Raw genomic sequence first — 18,890 nt, 5'->3', positions numbered from 1 at the left:
TCTCAGCCCATCTTGTGGTTTTCTGTTTCCTTTCTCTTCATCACCCCTTCACCTGCTCGACCCGTGACCCCGTGTCTTTCCCTCCCCCCAGGACCCTAGGTCTGTCTCCTTTTCACTTTCCATTCCCTCACTGTCTTCCCCCAAACCAAACCATGTCACCAGAGGGCGAGTCACCCCTGGGTGCCCAGCTGGTCTGACTGAGAAAGGACGCCAGGCCTGAGAGAAGGCGGCCCATCCAGGTGCTCAAACTCGGCACCCTCGCAGGCCAGATCCTTGGATTTCCCAAAAGCAGCGGGAAATCCAGATCTCACCGTGAAATCTCCCAATTTCTAAATGTTAGCAACTGATTTGGCCTCCCTCCCCTCTGTCCTTCCTTCCTTCCTTTCTTCCTCCCCCTCTCCCTCCCTCCTCCCTTCCTTCCTTCCAGTGTTTTTCAAACTGTGGGGCGTGAGCAGTTCATGGATTGGGAAATCACTTTGGTGGATCTTATTATTTTTCATTCAAGTGTATTGAGATATATTTACACACAATAAAATGTATGCGTTTTAGATGTGCAGTTCGATGAGCTTTGACACACATACACAATTGTAACCCACCACAATCAAGATACAGAACATTTCCATCACTGCAAAAACTCCCCACGTGCCCCTTTGTCATCAACCCCTTCTCCTGCCTGCAACTTTAGTGGCGTTTGAACAGAGTTTTTACGAGGAAAAAAAAATAGAATATGATTTTTAAAAATCATGAAATCGAGGGTAGTGATTGTTTTGTGAAAGTTTTGTTGATACATTGTGAGGGCATACTAGGTCACAAAGAAAGTGTACTTATGATCCTGGATGGCATTCAAAAGTGTTCGAGAAATGCTGTTTAAGACATTTATTAAATGAGATCATGCATGCATGGACGTCATTTAGTGCAGTGTCTGACACATAGTAAGCGCCTAATAAATGTTAACTCTTATCACTAGTCTTGTAAATCATTGCCAGATTTTACTCTGTGCCTGGCCAGTGATGAAACAAGGAGGGGGCCAGTCCCAGCCCTGGACTAGCTCACAGTCCAGCCTGCATCCCTCACTCACCAACCCTGAGTGGGACACCAGAAGGTAAAATGTGCTGGAATGGTCTGAGAAGAAAATGAACATGAGGGTGGGTGGGACTCCAGCGTGGTGGATTGGGGTGGCAGAGAGAGGCAGAAGACCAAGAGTTTATCAGGCCATAGGCATCGTCTCCTGTCGAGATCCTTCCTCCCCACCATCTAGGCCAGACTCTGTTCCAAATTCAGGCTTTCAGAACTCAAGCACCATCATTAAATAAAAGAAGGAAATGAGCCCAGTGTCAGACAACAGGGAGTGGCGAGGACTGTAGCTAACTGGAGCATGTGTGCGCCTTCTATAGGCATATAAATTCCAAATTAAAAACTGTGTGAGCAAAGAAAAAAAAAGTTTGTGCCTGGCTCAAGAGCTGCCTTTTAGAGTCACACACAGCCCCCAAGTCATCCCGGGGTCACAGGGAGGAAGAAGGCTCCACCCACATCTTCCAGATTTCATTCCCCACTCCCACTCCTTTTGAGGTCTTTTGAGGAACCAAGGGACTCCCTCCTGCAAGTTCTTGGATGAACGTTCTGGGAATCCCCCCAACCTTGCCTCTGGTCTCTGCTCCCTAGAGTAGGGGGCAGGGAGGGGTTCTGAGAGACAGAGATAAACAGAGACACAGAAAGAGACAGGGTGACTCAGTTCAGAGGTGGAGGAAGTCTGAAAGAGGCTGCAAGAGAGACCGGATGGAGAGAAAGAGAGAAGGGTCAGGGGTAGCAGCATTGGGAGGAAGATCATTCAGGCTTGGCTTAGATTAGGTTTCTTAACTTCAGCTTTTTAGGCTGATGACATTTTGGGCTGGGTGCTTATTCGTTGTGTGCATTGTGGGAGGCTTAGCAGCACCCCTGACCTCTACTCACTAGATGCCAGCGGCACTCCCCTCCCTTTGTAAAAATAAAAAATGTCTCCAGATGTTCTCAAGTATCCCCTAGGGGTCACAATTACCCTCTGTGAGAGCCTACTGGCTGTGTGACCCTGGGCAAGCAGCCACACCTCTCTGTGCCTCAATTTCCTCATGTGTGAGTTGGGGACAGCAACAGTCTACACAGGATTGTGCAGAGTAAGGAGATCAATAAAAATAAAGCACTGGTGCATATGGGTGTTTAATACACATTACCCATCATTATTACTACCAGTGTGGGAATAATTGACTCCCTGAGAATCCAAATATAAACCTCAAGCTTAGACCCTCAGCTTGGGGCTGGGATCTCAAACCCGTGGCCCGCGGGCGAGCCAGAAATGTGTTTTGCACAGCGGAGCCAGAAAGCACTCAAGACTCTGGAGCCAGGCTACTTGGGTTCAAATGATGACCTTGAGTAAGTAGCTTCCCGCCTCTCTGCCTCAGTTTCCTCATCTGTAAAAACCGGATCATCCACCACCTAGGACTCTTGTGAAGATTTAAGATTTGCACGTAGTAGGCCCCATGTGAAGTGTGGGTTAAAGCAAATAACCTTCCGATCGAGTTCATCGCAGACCCACAATTCGATGCGATTCTGGAAAGGGAGATTTCGCAGAACGGGGAGCAGAGTCGGGAAGGACTTAACTTTTCACTGCAGGGCCTGAGTCCTGGCCTTCCGCGGTGGGGAGGGGGGCCCTCCTGGGTCCCCGTGCCCCCCGCGCGGCCGGCTCTCCAGGCCCGGAGGCTGGACCGGAGCCGGGGCGGGGGCCAGGGCGGGGACCGCTGCCCCGGCGCCGGCGTCCGCAGGGTCCGAGCGGCCGGCGCGCGGGTGAAGGTTACCGCTCCGCGGCGGGGCGGGCGCCGCGCGCTGTTGCCGGGGTCTGCGGGGCCTGCCTGCGCCCGCGCCCCCCCTCCGCCACGGCCAGCCAGTGAGCGGTACCCGCCGCCGTTGCCAGGGGAAACTCGCCGCCCCGTTACCCAGCAACAAGCCTGGCCCAACCAGGCGCGAGGACCCCCCAGGCCCCGCCCGCCGCTGCCCACCGCGTGCCCAATGCCAGGCGGGCAGAGCCGGCCCGGCTCCCGGAGACGGCGAGAGCGCCCATTGGTCGCCGCCGCGCCTGCCCGCCTGCCCGCCCGGGTCTGGGGGAGCCCTCCGCGCGGGGCGGGGAGCAGGGAGCCGGACCCCCGGGGGATCTGCCGGGGTGAGGTCCGGGATGGGCACCGTCCGCGGGAGGTTTCCTGCCCCACTCCACCCCCTTCACCCCCGGCGGGGATGGGGTCTTGGGATGGTCTGGAAACAGGGGGCCGGGCCTCCGGGTCCTCCTCCCAGGGAGGTACGCGGGAGTCTTGGCGCCTTGAAAACAGAGACTCCTGACCCCAAGAAGACAGGGGCTGATTGTCCCTTCCCGCTAGACAGGATTCAGGCATTGTGGTTCCTGAACAGAGGGGCTGAGGGTCCCCTAGAAGAAGACCTGGTCCTGGTCCCATAAAAGTAGAGGTGGGGGCCTTCCAACTCCTCCAGAAAAGGACCCAGGTATCCCTGGCCCGTTTGTAAACAAGCACATGAGCCCCCTCCTCCCAGGGCGTGCTGGCATCCCGGCCTCGGGAAACAGGGGCTGAGGTTACCATCACCCCCACCACCACCCCACGAAGACTCCAGCATGCCTGATCCTGTAAAAAAAATTGGGACTGAGCATCCCCCCTCAGGAAACAGGGACTCGGGCCTTTGGGCTCCCAGCCCCTGAGATGCCCCAGAGCCACCGGGCATCTTCTCACTATATTGATACAGGGAGACCCCACCTCCCACCCCCAACGGTCATCAGATACTCAAGCGTTCAATTCCTCCAGACCCAGCTTCCCTCGCCTCTGAGCCCTTTCCCCCAGGGGCCAGCTGGTTGGTCTCCAGGGACCTGGCATCGGACCGCACCCCCCCACCCCCGCAGGGTCCCAGGCCTCATAATGACAAGGAAACCCCAGCGTACAAACTCCCAGTCTCTCAGATTCCCCCCACCCCAGACACCTGGACAGGTAACCCAGCCTGTCATAGTGGGGCTGGGGACCCCTTCCAGCCCTGGGACCCCAAGATGCCCAGTGCCCCAGGTCTGGAAGACCCAGTCTCCCAGGGCCTTTAGTTGGCTCGCCTGATACAAGCCCCCAGGTGGCTCCCGAGAGGCCCAGGTGCCTCCGTGCCCACCCCAGTGGGACTCAAGGCAGCAGAACCCCCCAGTTCCAGAATGTGGTGGGTCCAGGTGCGTCCTAGCCTGGTACCTGGGGGAGGGGGGGGGTGCGGAGCCGAGGATTACTCAGCCTCCAGAATGAGGCAATGAGATCATCCTGGAGGGGGGGGGAGTGACTAATGGCCGCGCGGGTGGGGGGGGCGGGGAAGTTTACCCAGTAACAGTGGCTGCTGCATGGCCACGCCCCCAGGGAAGGAGCCCAGAGGGGGAGGCTAGCACGCGCGCGCGCGCGCACACACACACACACACACACACACACACAAGCCCCCCCAGCATCCCTCCCCCCAGTGTCCCACATAGCACATCTTTCTGGGCCAAGGGCAGGGATGGGGGTACTGGTGATGGTTCTGTTTTTGGGTTACTGTGTGTTTGTTTCCTGAAGAGTTCTCTCTAGGTCTGGTGTCAGTGTGCTGTGTGTCAGGTGTTTGGCAAATTAAAGTGGTGGTTGTGTCAGCACAGGTGTGATTGTGTGCTGTTGTGTGTCAGTTGATTGTGTCAGTGTGGTTGTGTGTGGATCAGCATGCTATATTTGTCACTGTGCTACACCTGTCATAGGGCTGTCATGACAATGTGGTTGTGTGTCAGTGTGTTAATGTGTCAATGTGTTTTGTTTGTGTCTGGTGTGCTGTGAGTGTGATGATGTTTCAATGTGTTATTTGTGTCAGCATGCTGCACAAAAATGCACACTGGTGTGTGTCAGAGTGATGCTGTGTGTTGGTGGGGAACGTTTTGTGAATATGTTGTGTCACTGTTCTTTTGTATGTTATTAGTGTGGTTGTGTGTATCAGTGCAATGCTGTGTGACAATGCTGTGCTCAGGTCACAATGATTGTGTCTGTGCAATGTCATGTCAGTTTGTCAGTGTCATTGTGTATGTCAGTGCTATGGTGTGTGTCAGGGGGATTGAGTGTTAATATCATGATTGTGTGTGTGTGTGTGCACAATGCTGTGTGTTCATGGGATTGTGTGAGTCAGTGGAGTTGTGTGTGATAGGACTGGCTGTATGCTACTGTGATAGGTGGGTGTCAATGTTCTTTGCTGTGTGTTAAGAGGAAGAAGTATGTGTGTGTACCATAATTGTGTGTATAGAAGGATTGTGTGTAATACCGTGATTGTATCTGCAATGCTGTATGTCTATGGGGTTGTGTGTTATTGGAAGTATGTAATCTGTGCAATGCTGTGTGTCAGTGTGACGGTATGTCATGTGACTGTGTGTGTCATTGTGAGTGGTGTGTGTTCATGTGACTGAGTGTGTCACTGAAAGTACTTGTGTGTTGGCATATGTGTGTCATTGTGATTATATGTATCATTGTGATTGTGTGTATATTGGTGTGATGTTGTGTGTCATGAAACTGTGTGTGTCACTCTGATAATGTTTGTTTCCCGGCAATGCTTGAGTTCCTGGGTCGTGTGTTTGTGTGTCTGTGTGTGTCACTGTGATTGTGTGTACGTTTAGGAACTGTGTGTGTCAAGGTGATGGAAAACGTGGCTGGGTGATGTGTGTCCATGGGCCTGTGTTTGGTCAATGCTGTGTGTCTCTGGGATGTGTGTATGTCACTGCGATTGCATGTGTGTGCGTGGGGGGGGCGATGCAGTATGTTGCTGGGACAGCGTGTGTGTGTGTGTGTGTGTGTGTGTGTGTGACTGTGATTGTGTGTCAGCGTGCGTCGGGGGAAGGTGCGCGAGTCTCCAGGCCTCCTGCCGGAGAACAGCGGCGCTGCCCTCTGATTGGCTGGGGCCTCACCAGTGAGAAGCTCCCGAATCCTGCGGTAACTTGGTAACTCGGGAACTCGGCCCGCGCCGCCGCCGCCGCGGGGGTGGGGGGTTGGGAGGGCCCCGCCCCCCGTACCCCATCCCCGCAGGCGACCCCGACCCCGAGCGCCCCTCCCGGGCGCTCCCTCTCCCCAGTGTCTCCTCGGCCGTGGTCAGCCTCCCTACCCTGCCTCCGTCTTCCTCACCTCTGCCGCTGCCTCCACGTCCCCCTTCCCGGCCACTCTCTCGGTCTCTGCCTCAAGTTTGTCTCTCCTTATCTCTCCCTGTCTTTTGTCTCTCTGATCTCTGTCTCTCCTTGTCTCTGTCTCCCTCCATCTCTGTCTCTTCGTCTCCTCCCTGAACTGTCTTTCCCAGGCTCTGTCTCCCCGTGCTCTGCCTCAGTCTCCCCATCTTTGTTTCTCTTTCCCTTTGTCTCACCTACCTCTTCTCTGTCTCTCCCTCCTTCTTCCCCCATCCTATCACTCTAACCATGCTCAGAATTCACTTTTCATTCTGCGGAAACAGCCAGAGGGGACCATTTGCTACTTCGTCCTCGCCCCTCCCCGCAAGCCCACGCTTCTGGCAGCAGGCCACACGCAGGGCAGACGTCAGGAAGGACTTCCCGCCCCGGTTCAGCACCAAAGCTTTATCACCCGGGCCAGGCGGAGGCCGGGCGGCCCCGCGGCTTCCGGAGGCGCCCGAGCGGGATGAGCTCACTCCAAGTTGGCTTGGATTTCATCAGCTTCCTCTGCTGGAGTTGCCCCCGCCGCTCTCCCCGCGCGCGCTGCGCGGGCGAATCCGCCGGGCGCCTGCTGCCCCCGAGCGACGAAAGGCGGGAGTGCAGGCTCCGCGCAAAAAGCCCACCTTCGCGCCTGGCGGGGTCGCCAGCTGCGCCACGAGCCCATTTAATCTTCACAACCGCCCCAGGAGATAGAGACTATTTTTAAGCCCCATTTTACGATTGGGAAACGGAGGTTCCTAGAACTGAAGTCGGCTGCCTAAGGCCAAACAGCTGGAGAAGGAAGCCTCTGGGGGCTTCCATGGGGGGAAAGAGGGGACTGCTCGAACCAAGATGTTCTATGGTCATGAAAAAAATAATAAAAGCTCTGTATTGAGATACAAATTACATACCCCACAATTCACCTATTTAATGTGTACATTTCAATGACTTTTAGTATATTCACATATATGTACAACCATCACAAGTCAATTTTAGAATATTTTTATTACCTCAAAAAGAAAACAAAAACAACCCATTCTCTTCAACCATCACCCCTACCCGCATTTCCCCCACAGCCCCTGGCAGCCATTAATCTATCTCATGTCTCTATAGATTTCTCTATTATGGACATTTCATATAAATGGAATCATCAAATAGGTGGTCTTCTGTGACCAGCTTCTTTTCCTTTAGCTCAAGGCTCACGCACATCGTGACCTCCCTTCTTTTCATGGCTGATGGGCGTTCCATTGTCTGGACAGACCGCCTTTTGTTCACTTATCCACCTGCTGATGGGCCCTCGGATTGTTTCCACCTTGGGCCATTCACTGATTCCATAACCGTTTGCTGAGGGCCTCCTCTGGGCCAGGCACTGTTCTGGGCCCCGGGACACAGCAGACGACAAAACAGACGAAAACGCCTGCCCTGGAGGGGGAGGCAATGAAGACCAGATACAAGTAACAGCACAAAGAATGTCGCTCAGAAGAAACACCAAGCAGGGAAGAGGGGATCCGGGATGTCGAAGGTGGCCAGGGGGGGTCTCCCTGAGAAAGTGACATTTGAGTAAAGACCCGGAGGAGACGAGGGTGCAAAGGGCGCTCCTGGCAGCGGGAAGGGCAGGTGCAAAAGCCCTGAGGCTGGAGTGGGCGTGTCCAGGAGGGGGAGGAGCTCCCGTGCAGCGTGAGGCAGCGGAGCGGGGTGGGAGGGGAGGTTAGAGACCCGGGCAGAGCGTGTGGAGCCTCGGGGGCCGTGGTGAAGACTTTAGTTTCTATTCTGAGTGCGGTGGGAGCCACGGGTGGTCCCGTGCAGGGGAGGGGCGGGAACTGTCGCATTCGTAATCGGCGCCCTCTGGCGGCCGTGTGGGGAACAGGCTGTGCAGCTGCGAGGGCGGGGGCAGCGAGCGCAGCGCGGAGGCAGATTGCGTTGGCCCAGGCGGCAGGTGCTGGCGACAGCACGAGAGATTTTGAGGGGGTTATTCTGAAGGTGGAGGCCATGGGATAAGCCGAGGCATTGGGTGTGGATTTGAGGAAAAGGGAGAGTTGAGGAGGCTCCACGTTTTGGCCTGGGCAGCTGGTGTACGGAGAATGCAAGAGACAAATCATCACCATCACCATCAAATTAATAATAATAGCAGCTCTCCTTTTCTGTGAGCCTGCTGCGTGCCGGCCTCTGGACCCACTCAACCCAAAAGCCTTACACGCCGGACCTCCTTTGATCCTTCTGGCCCTCCTGGGATGCTGGAGGTGGAGGGGCTGGTTGCGGTCCGATTCTGGATTTGTTTTGGTTGATCTGTTTGGAAAGTAGAGTCGACGTGGTTTGCCCAGCAGCTACTTTTTGTGAATTAGATGGTGCTACGGATTGAATGGCTTTCCCCCCAAAATAAAAATAAAAATAAAGAAAGAAATAAAGAAATGTTCAAGTCCTAACTCCAGGTCCTGAGACTGCGATGCTATTTGGAAGCAGGATCTCTGAAGATGTAATTAGTTCCAATGAGACCAAACTGAGTGATAGGGGCCTCAATCCAATATGAGTGGTGTCCTTAGAAGAAGAGGTCATGTGGACACAGGCAGACAGACAGAAGGGACGGCCATGTGACAGAGGCAGAGACCGAGTCATGCCACAGCCACGGAACCTCTTGGCTGGATGGCAAGTCGCCACCAGAACCCTACAGACTTCAGAGCAAGCATGGTACCTGCTGACGCCTTGATTTTGGATGGTGGCATGTGGGACAGTAAATTTCTGTTGTTTTAAGCCACCAGTTGAGTAGTACTTTTTTACGGCAGCCCTAGGAGACTAAGACAGATGGCTCATAGCATTAACAGCCAAACCACAGGGCAAAGTCTGACACTGTTGGCAGAACTGTGATTCCATCATCTTGTTTAAACCTCACAACATGCTGTCATTAGCCCCATTTTACAGCTGGGGAAACTGAGGCCCAGAAAGGTTAAGTACCTTGCCAGGGCACAGGACTATTAATAACTATAATCATTTATTATAGAGGCAGAAGAGTGGGCTCTGGGAGTCAGAGAGACCTCTCTGGGTTCAATTTCAGGCTCGAAGTATGACCTCGGGCAGCTCATTTAATGCTTCTGGGCTTTGTAAAATGGTGATTAGAAGAGGACAATTGGCCTGGAGCTGTAGGGATGAGTTGATTGGATAATGCATATTAACAGAAAAGAGCCCTAGTACAACTGGTCTTGAAGGGCTAGGATTCAGCTATAAACAAGCCAGAAGGGACCTTAAAAATGATCATGATAAAATAATGCAAAAAGCCATTCATTCATTCACTCCAGGGAGCTCTGCGAGCTGAGAGTCTTGCACCGCCTCCTCCAGGCAGGACCCATGGATTGCCTCCCTGTGTTCCCCCAGGCTCACAGAAGCTCATCTCTGTACCCGCCCTGCTCCCAGGAGAATTTAGCTCCCTTTGCCTTCTACCTGCAGACCTGGCTGGACCCACCTCAGTCTCTGTCCCCAAGGTACTGCCTCTGTCCTCTCCACCTCCACGAGTGTCACCTGGTCAAGCTGGTGTCCTCAGAGCCTTGGCATCTGGAGTTCCCTCCACCTGGACTCTTTCCCACTCTCATATATTCACCTGGCCTGTCCCCACCTTTCACTCTTATCTCTGCTGAAATGTCGCCTCCTCAGAGAGGCCTTCCCGGACCATCTCTGTCCCCTCACCCTGATTTCTTTGCTCCTCAGTGCTCATAATACATACTCATTTGTTAGCTGTTGTTTGTCTGTCTCCTCCTCAGGGAGAAAGTGAGCTCCCTGGTGGCAGAGACTTGCCTCGAGCACGGTCATCCTTTCTAACCCCCATTTTATCGACCGGTAAACTAGACCGCAGCCTGGCACAAAGTAGCGTTCTTTGTTCAAGTACTGTTTGTTCAATGAATGTGTGTCCCGCATCAGCGCCGCCCTCTGGGGGCGAGTGGAAAACGTCTCCCGCCTGTCAGATTGTCCCGTGGGTGAAAAGTCTGATAAGAATTAGGTGCTAAGGCTAGACTGTGCTGGTTTGAATGTATTATGTCCCCCAGAAAAAGCCATATTCTTTGATGCAGTCTTGTGGGGCAGACATAATAGTGGGGATTAAGTTGGAATGTTTGGATTGGGTTGTTTGCATGGAGATGCGCCCCACCCAACTATAGATGATAACTGATGGGATATTTCCATGGAGGTGTGGCCCCACCCATTCAGGGTGGGCCTTGATCAGTGGAGGCATATAAAGGGGCTGACTCAAAGAGAAGTAACACAGAGTGCAGCTGTGAGTGATGTTTTGAAGATGAGCAAGCTTGCTAGAGAGGAACACCTGGGGAGAAAGCCATTTTGAAACCAGAACTTTGGAGCAGACGCCAGCCACATGCCTTCCCAGCTAACAGAGGTTTTCCAGATGCCATTGGCCATCCTCCAGTGAAGGTACCTGATTACTGATGTGTTACCTTGGACCCTTTATGGCCTTAAGACTGTAATTGTGTAGCCAAATAAACCCCCTTTTTATAAAAGCCAATCCATCTCTGGTGTTTTGCATTCCGCAGCATTAGCAAACTAGAACAGATTTTGGTACCAGAGAAGTGGGGTGCTTTTGCTGCTGAGTCTGCAAATACCAAACATGTTGGAATGGCTTTTTAAGTGGATAAGGGGAAGATTCTGGAAGAATTGTGAGGAGCTTGATAGAAAAGGCCAAAACTGCTTTAAAGAGACTGTTTGTGGAAATATGAACTCTAAAGATACTTCTGATGAGGTCTTGAACAGAAATGGTGAATGTGTTGCTGTAAACTGGAAGAAAGGTGATCCTTGTTTTAAAGTGGCACAGAATTTGGCAAAATTGAGTCCTGGTGTCAGATGGAAGGAAGAATTTAAAAGTGGCAACCTGGAATACTTAGCTGAGGAGATCTCCAGACTACGTGTGGAGGATGTATCCTGGCTTCTCCTTGCAGCTTATAGTAAAATGCAAGCAGAGAGAGATAAACTTAGAACTGAACTCTTGGGTTCCAAGAAACCAAGAAGCTGATGGCTTGGAAAATTACAAGCTTCCAGGGTGTGGAATCCCAGAAGCTACAGCCCAACGTGAGGATGTAACCAAACATGGAACCCAGCCACCATTTCAGTACAAGCCAAGATTGGAGATGGAATTATCCAAGAAAGGATTTGTGGAAACTCCTATTGTCTGATGGCTTTGACCCCTGTGTGCTTCATGCAAAGCCAACAGACTTTTTGCGAGAACTTTATGGACAGAGCCGCTGCCAGTCTGGACTGGAGGAGACAGACAAGGAACAAATTGCAAGAAAAATTTCTTAAAAGACAGAGCCATGGAGGTTGAGGTCTGGAGTCAGGAGGTCTCGGGCTGGGAGAGCGGAGCAGCCCACACGCATGGAAAGGGTGAGTTTGCCCCGGAGGTCGAGGGTGGGCCTTCCACCTCCATGCTCTGGAAGAGTTTTGCCACCTCAGGTCCCAAAGAGGTTGGAGCACATTCCCAGGGAATTGGGGAGAGCCTGGCTGCCACCACACTGTTCTCAAGGGGTTGAGCGTGTGCCCCGGAGATGGAAGGGAATCCGGGAGCTGCCCCGATGTTTGAGGAGGGTGGGGCCGAGAAGGTGGTCTCCCCAATGTGTGGGTACGTTGGAGCACTCACCTAAGCATTTGGAGAGGAAAGGGCTGCCCAAAAGGCCCTTAGGAAGGGTTAGGCTCCCGCTCTCTCAAGCCCCAAGGATGCAACGTTGTTCTATAAATGACTCTCAGACTTTGAAATCTAATGGAGTTTGTCCTGCAGGTTTTAGGAACTGTTTTGGTCCTGTTAACCCTGTTTTCCTTACTCTTTCTCCTTATGGCAAGGGGAATGTTTATCCTGTGAATGTCCCTCCTTTGTATATTGGAAGCATATAACTTGTTCTAAGTCCACAGATCCAAAGCTAAAGGAAAAGTATGCCTTAGGACTGACCACACCTATATTTGATTTTGATGGGATTTTGTACTTAACTTTTGTTACTGAAATGGTTTAAGTTTTTGTGATATTGTGATGAAATGAATGTATTTTGTATTTGGAAAGATAATGTCATTTTGGGGTCCAGGGGGTGGAATGTGCCAGTTTGAAAGTATTGTGTCCCCCAAATGCCATTATCTTTGTGGTCTTGTGGGACAGACGTTTTGGTGCTGGGTAGATTTGCTTGGAATGTGCCCCACCCAGCTGTGGGTGGTGACTTTGGTGGGATACTCCCATGGAGGTGTGACCCCACCCATTCAGGGTGGGCCTTGATCAGTGGAGCCATATAAAACATGCTGACTCAAAGAGACTGAACGGAGTGCAGCTGGGAGTGATGTTTTGAAGAAGAGCAAGCTTGCTAGAGAGGAACATCCCGGGAGAAAGCCATTTTGAAACCAGAACTTTGGAGCAGATGCCAGCCATGTGCCTTCCCAGCTAAAACAGGTTTTCTGGATGTCATTGGCCATCTCCAGTGAAGGTACCCGATTACTGATGTGTTACCTTGGACGTTTTGTGGCCTTAAGACTGTAACTGTGTAGTGAAATAAACCCCCATTTTATAAAAGCCTATCCATCTCTGGTGTTTTGCATTCTGCAGCATTAGCAAACTAAAACATAGACCTTAACTCCATTTCACATAGAAACACAAAGTACTTTTTCCAATTCTGTTCTGAACTTTTAAAATGTGTTTTCAAAACCCCTTACAACACTGTTTAAACTTTACATACCTTTGTGCAGTGCACAGATCTGAATTGTGAAGCTCCATGTAAGTGGTACACAGGTGAAGAAAGAGCCCCTCTCCCTGAAGTCCCCCACGTGCCCCCTTCTAGTCACTAACCCCCAGAATATTCGTTTTCCTGAATTCTCACAGCCGAGATTAGTTTTGCCCAGTCTGAACTTCATACAAATGGAACCAAGACATCTGCTTTCTTTTGTGTCTGTCTGGCTCTGTCACTCAGCACGGCTGTGAATTTTATCCACGTAGGTACAAGCTATCCATTTTCACTGCTGCATAGTATTCCACTGCACGGAGGCACCACAATGTAATTTTCTCCTCTTGCTGGGCATTTTTGGTCATTTCTAGTTTGGGGCTATTCTGTTAAAGTAGCTCTGACCATTTTTGTGCCTGTCTTTTGGGAGCACATGCACACGCATTTTGGCCAAATACCTCCAAGCAGCATTGCTGGCTTATAGGGTACGGATTTGTTCAGCTGTGGTAGAAACTGCAAACAGCTTTCCAAAGTGCTTGCAGCATTCTACTCTCCCTCCAGCAGTGCAGAAGATTCCCAGCTGCTCCATATCCTCACCAGCACTTGATATCCCCAGTCTGTTACATTTTAGCCATGCTGTCAGAGGTAAACACAGGGTATTTTTTGCATGGTTTTAATAGGTCCTAAATTTTCCAGAGAAGCAACTACTTCTTTCAAGGGAAAATTATACTGAGTTTTGTTTAGAAACCACCCAAGGGTTATGCACCATTTCTGATCACTCTGTCACCACTGCCATGTCACCTCTGGGATCAAAGTCACATCAGGTTGTCTCACCACAGCAGCCTGCTGTCCCAGCTGCTGTGTTCTGGAGAATCCACACATATGTGCCAACGCACTCACTTGGCCTGTTTTCAAAATGTCCAAAATAACAAAAGGATATGGACAATATCACATTGACGGTTGTTTGGATTTTCTTACAACCAAACAAATTCATTATAAGGTAAAAGCATTTGGCTACTTCTTTATATCTTCTACATTAAGGATACTAACACATTTTTAAAAATTATGGTGGTATATATATAACACACACATATATATGTATATACCTCTGTATAACATAATTTGCCATTTTAACTTTTTTGAGTGTACAATTCAATGCTGTGCTACCATCACTTTTTCACTACCCCAAACAGAAACTATGTTACTATTAAGCAGTTAACGCCCCATTTCCCCCCTCTCCTGGCCCCTGGTAACCTCTAATCTACTTCCTGTTACGGTGACTTTGATATTCCATGTAAGTGGAATCACACAATATTTGTCCTTTTGTGCCCGGCTTAGTTCACACCACATGATGTCTTCAGGATTTGTCACGTGGTAGCACGAAGTACAACACACTCCTTTTTTATGGCTGTATAGTATTCCACTGTATGGACAGACTGCATTTGGTTGATCCGTTCATATGTTGATGGACACTTGGGTTGCTTCCACTTTTTAGCTATCGGGAATAATGCTGCTATGTACCAAAACATTTTTGACATCCTCATTGTTTCATTATAAATCACTTTCTTGTTTATGTTAGGGTGAGGTCATTATATTGAATTTTTAAAGTGATGTAGGTAGGTAGGATATATTATATATGCATTTCATTCCAGGATAGTGAAAGAAGTTTTATGAAATACAGTTTTTTCATAAAAGGAGTTCGGGGAGCAATGGGTTTGGAACCTGCTAGTCTGTTGGGTTGGGGAGACCGTCAAGGCTCCACGAGAATGGAGTTGCTTCAATCACTCAATTTGTCTTGGGGATTGTGCCAGTTTGAATATATTGTGTCCCCCAAATGCCATTATCTTTGATGCAATCTTGTGTGGGCAGACGTTATCAGTATTGATTAGATTGTAATTCTTTGAGTATTTCTGTGGAGATGCGCCCCACCCAGCTGTGGGTGATGACTCTGATTGGATAATTTCTATGGAGTGTTGGCCCGCCCATTGGGTGGGCCTTGATCAGTGGAGCCATATAAATGAACTGACGGGCAGAGGGAGCTCAGTGCAGCTGAGAGAGACATTTTGAAGAGGAGCTACAGCCAAGAGGGACACTTTGAAGAAAGTACAGGAGCTGCAGATGAGAGACAGTTTGAAGACGGTCGTTGAAAGCAGACTCTTGCTCCGGAGAAGCTAAAAGAGGACAAATACCCTAAGGGCAACTAAGAGTGACATTTTTGAGGAACTGGAGCCTAGAGAGGAATGTCCTGGGAGAAAGCCATTCTGAAACCAGAACTTGGAGCAGACGCCAGCCACGTGCCTTCCCAGCTAACAGAGGTTTTCCAGACACCACTGGCCATCCTCCAGTGAAGGTACCCGAGCACTGATGTGTTACCTTGGACACTGTATGGTCTTAAGACTGTAACTGTGTAACCAAATAAACCCCCTTTTATAAAAGCCGATCCATCTCTGGTGTTTTGCATTCTGGCAGCATTAGCAAACTAGAACAGGGACCCACTGTGTGCACCCGACCTAGGGGTCAAGGAGGGCTTCCTGGAGGAGGGGACATCTGAACTGAGACCTATGATGAGGCGGAGTTAACAAAAGCGGGGAAGGGAGTTGCAAGCAGGAGGAACAGAGTATTCAGAGGCCCAGACATGAGGGAGAGTGTGTTGATGTCAAGGAGCCAAAAAATTGTTCAGTGTGGCCTGCACAGGGTTTCTCAACCGCAGCTTTATTGACCTTTGGGGCCAGATAAATCTTCGTTGGGGGGTGGGGGTGGGGGGTCTGTCTAGTGCATTGTAGGATATTTAACATTAAACGTCACCCCTGGCTGCAACCCACCTGACCTGTATTACCTCCTTCCCCCCAGGTGTGACCATCAAAAATGTTTCCAGACATCGCAAAATGTCCCTTGGCAGCCCAAATCGCCCCCAGCGGAGACCCACCGAGCTACGGCCTGGAGTGTGAAGGCCAGAGAAGGTGAACGATGTGCTTGGAGGAGACAGCAGGGCTCACGTCAGGCAGGCCTGGAGGGGAGGTGAGTGGTACCATCCAACAGAAGCCTGGGCACGATCGAGTCAGCTCTGCCCGGGTTCTCTGGGCACCTGTGAAGGGCTGTGCAGGGTGGAGGCTGCTGAGCCCCCGGGACTGGGTTCAAATCCTGACTCTGCCACTTAGCAGAGGAAACTTGTGTTTTCCTCCCTGCAAAATGGGTATAAACCAGGTACTTAACTCTTAGCATCATGATGGGAATTAAAAGAGGGGACCCTTTTAACCATTAAATCCGCATACATTCGCTGCTGGTTGCCTATGTGCAGTGAGCTGGCCTTGTTTGGCAAAAGGGGGTTTTAAGGTAATAATAATCGATAACAGTTCAATGCACCTACAGTGTGTTAGGCATTTGTCCTAAGATACGACAAAGGATTGTCTCGTCAATCCTCCAGTATTAGTTTCCTCTGGCTGCTGTAACAAGTTACCAGGAACTTGGTGGTCTAAGATAACACTTACAATTCTGGAGGTAGGGAGTCCACAGTCAATTTCACTGGGTCAAAAATCAAGCTGTTGTAAGCCAACTTGGCAGGTGAACTCATTGCCCTCCCCCCTACGTGGGACCTGACTCCCAGGGGTGGAAATCTCCCTGGCAACACAGGATATGACTCCCAGGGATGAATCTGGACCCAGCATAGTGGGATGGAGAACATCTTCTTGACCAAAAGAGGGATGCAAAATGAAACGAAATAAAGTTTCAGTGGCTGAGATCCAAATGGAGTCAAGAGGTCACTCTGGTGGACATTCTTACACACTATATAGATAACCCTTTTTAGGTTTCAATTTATTGGAATAACTAGAAGTAAATATCTGAAACTATCAAACTCCAACCCAGTAGACTTAACTCTTGAAGACGACTGTGTAACAACGTAGCTTACAAGGGGTGACAATGTGATTGTGAAAGCCTTGTGGATCGCACTCCCTTTATCGTGTGTGGATGAATGAGTAGAAAAATGGGGACAAAAACTATATGAAAAATAGGGTGGGATGGGCAGGATGATTTGGATGTTCTTTTTTACTTTTATTTTTTATTCTTATTCTTTCTGGTATAAGGAAGATGTTCAAAAATAAATTGGGGTGATGAATGCATAACTATATGATGGTACTGTGAAGTTGATTGTACACCGCGGATGATTGTATGGTAGGTGAACATATCTCAATAAAACTGAATTTAATTAAAAAAAAAAACCAAGCTGTCCACAGGGCCGTGCTCCCACAGGGGGCTCCTTACTTTTCCAGCTCCTAAAGCTGCATTCCTGGGCTTGTGGCCCCTTCCTCCATCTTCAAAGCCGGCAGCAGAGCATCTTGCTTCAGTCATCTGTTGCCTTCTACACCTGCATCTTACGAGGCCCACTTGAGATTATGTTGGGGCTCCCCAGGTAGTCTGGGATAATCGCCCCCATTTCCAGATCCTTAACAGTGATCACTGCTGCTATGTCTATTTTGGCATATGAGGTAACATACATGCTCCTGGGACCGGGACCTGGCTAGCCTCAGGGGACAATAGTCCAACGGGGTGCAGACCCCCCCCAATAGTCCAACGGGGTGGACTCCATTGTTACCTTCATTTCTGAGTCCCAGAGAGGTTACGTCACTTGGCGGCACTGGGGTTTGGACCCAGGCAGTCAGGTCCCGGGATCTTACCTGCTCCTCATCCTGCCTCCTCGGGGTCAGGCAGCCTGGGGTCAAAGGTCAGGTCTGCTGCCTACCGGCCGGGTGACGCTGGGCCATCACTGTCGGCAATCTGAGCCTGTTTATCTATCTCTAAAACGGGGGTGCTGATGCCCACCTCCTTGCCTGGCTGTGGGAGGGGAGTGGGAGGGCAAGCAGATCAGAGCTCTGGAGAGAGGGCTTCAGTCTCTGGGCCGGGCTTGGATTCTGTTGTGGGGCCCCCGTGTCCCATTCCTCCCTTCCCCAGCTCCTGGGTAACATCTAGTCTAACTTCTGTCTCTATGAGTTTGCTTATTCTAGATGTTTCCTATAAGTGGAATCACAATATTTGTCCTTTTGTGTCTGGCTTGTTTCACTCAGCATAACATCTTCAAGGTTCATCCATGTTGTAGCAGGTATCAGAACTCTGTTCTTTTTTTTTTACAGCTGAATAATACTCCACTGCATGGACATTTTGTTTATCCACTCATCTGTGGATGGACACTCTGTGTTGCTCCAGTGTTTTGTGAATAATGCTGCTATGCCCATTGGTGTACAAGTACCTGTCCGAGTCCTTGCTTTTGATTCTTTGGGGTATTTACCTAGGAGCAGAATTGCTGGGTCATGTGGCAACTCTCGAGTCAACTTTCTGAGGAACCACCAAACTATTTTCCACAGCAGTTGCGCCATTGTATGTTCCCACCAGCAGTGCCCCAGGGTTCCTATTTCTTTGCACCGTCACCTACACTCATTATTTTAATAACAGCTACCCCATTCAATCCTATCTTCTGGCCCCCAGGAAACAAAAGGAAAAGTGCTCCGTCTCACTTTTCAGGGAAAGGGAACTGAAACCACATTTGAGATGCCACCTCTTGGCCACTGGGTGGGTAAAAATAAAAAAGCAATAAAACGTGGTATGGGCGAGGCTGTTGGGAGGCACATGCTTATGTTCTGCCTGGGGGAGTGGAAATTGGCACAGCTGCTATGCTGAGCTGTATTGCTGTTGAGGTGGCTTTACTGTGACGTGAATGACTTGTATGACTCAGAGCCCCCCACTTCTGCAGCCCCGTGCAACACCCTGGGAGATGTCCTTGCAGTTTCGTACTTAGGTTTTTTAATTCTTTTTCTTAAAGGGGCTCCCAACTTTGGATAAGCTTCAGGCCCCATGCAACCTGGGTTTGCCTCTGTTTGCAGTAAAGTAAAAATGCAAATTGACTTTTGATCCAGCAATCTGTCTTCTTAAGCCATAAGAATGGTCTCTATTTATTGAGAACTTACAATGTGCCAGGCCCTGTGCCAAGCATTTTATGTGTATTAATTCACTGAATCTGC

General features: G+C 50.3%; 1 protein-coding gene across 1 annotated transcript; it reads left to right on the top strand.

Annotated features, from left to right (window-relative positions):
- Positions 1-152: 152 nt before the first annotated feature.
- Positions 153-6,910, top strand: LOC119521146 (basic salivary proline-rich protein 3-like). Its single transcript, XM_037819209.1, has 5 exons — positions 153-191; positions 2,725-3,322; positions 3,873-4,016; positions 6,087-6,238; positions 6,563-6,910. Exons 1-5 carry the CDS (start codon positions 153-155, stop codon positions 6,908-6,910), a joined length of 1,281 nt encoding a protein of 426 aa, XP_037675137.1.
- Positions 6,911-18,890: the final 11,980 nt, after the last annotated feature.

The sequence above is a fragment of the Choloepus didactylus genome, chromosome 27, assembly GCF_015220235.1.
Source record: "Choloepus didactylus isolate mChoDid1 chromosome 27, mChoDid1.pri, whole genome shotgun sequence".
NCBI lineage: Eukaryota > Metazoa > Chordata > Mammalia > Pilosa > Megalonychidae > Choloepus > Choloepus didactylus.
The sequence above is the reverse complement of the archived record's forward strand: the minus strand, read 5'-3'. Positions and strand labels throughout refer to the sequence as shown.

What these genes read in the sequence shown, in the direction of transcription:
- LOC119521146 (XM_037819209.1), top strand. Translation starts at nt 153, where the DNA reads ATGTCACCAGAGGGCGAGTCACCCCTGGGTGCCCAGCTG. An exon ending in CGGGTCCTCCTCCCAGGGAG is followed by an intron (nt 3,323 to 3,872) that starts GTACGCGGGAGT and finishes CCTTTCCCCCAG; the next exon opens with GGGCCAGCTGGTTGGTCTCC. An exon ending in CACCCCAGACACCTGGACAG is followed by an intron (nt 4,017 to 6,086) that starts GTAACCCAGCCT and finishes CCATCCCCGCAG; the next exon opens with GCGACCCCGACCCCGAGCGC.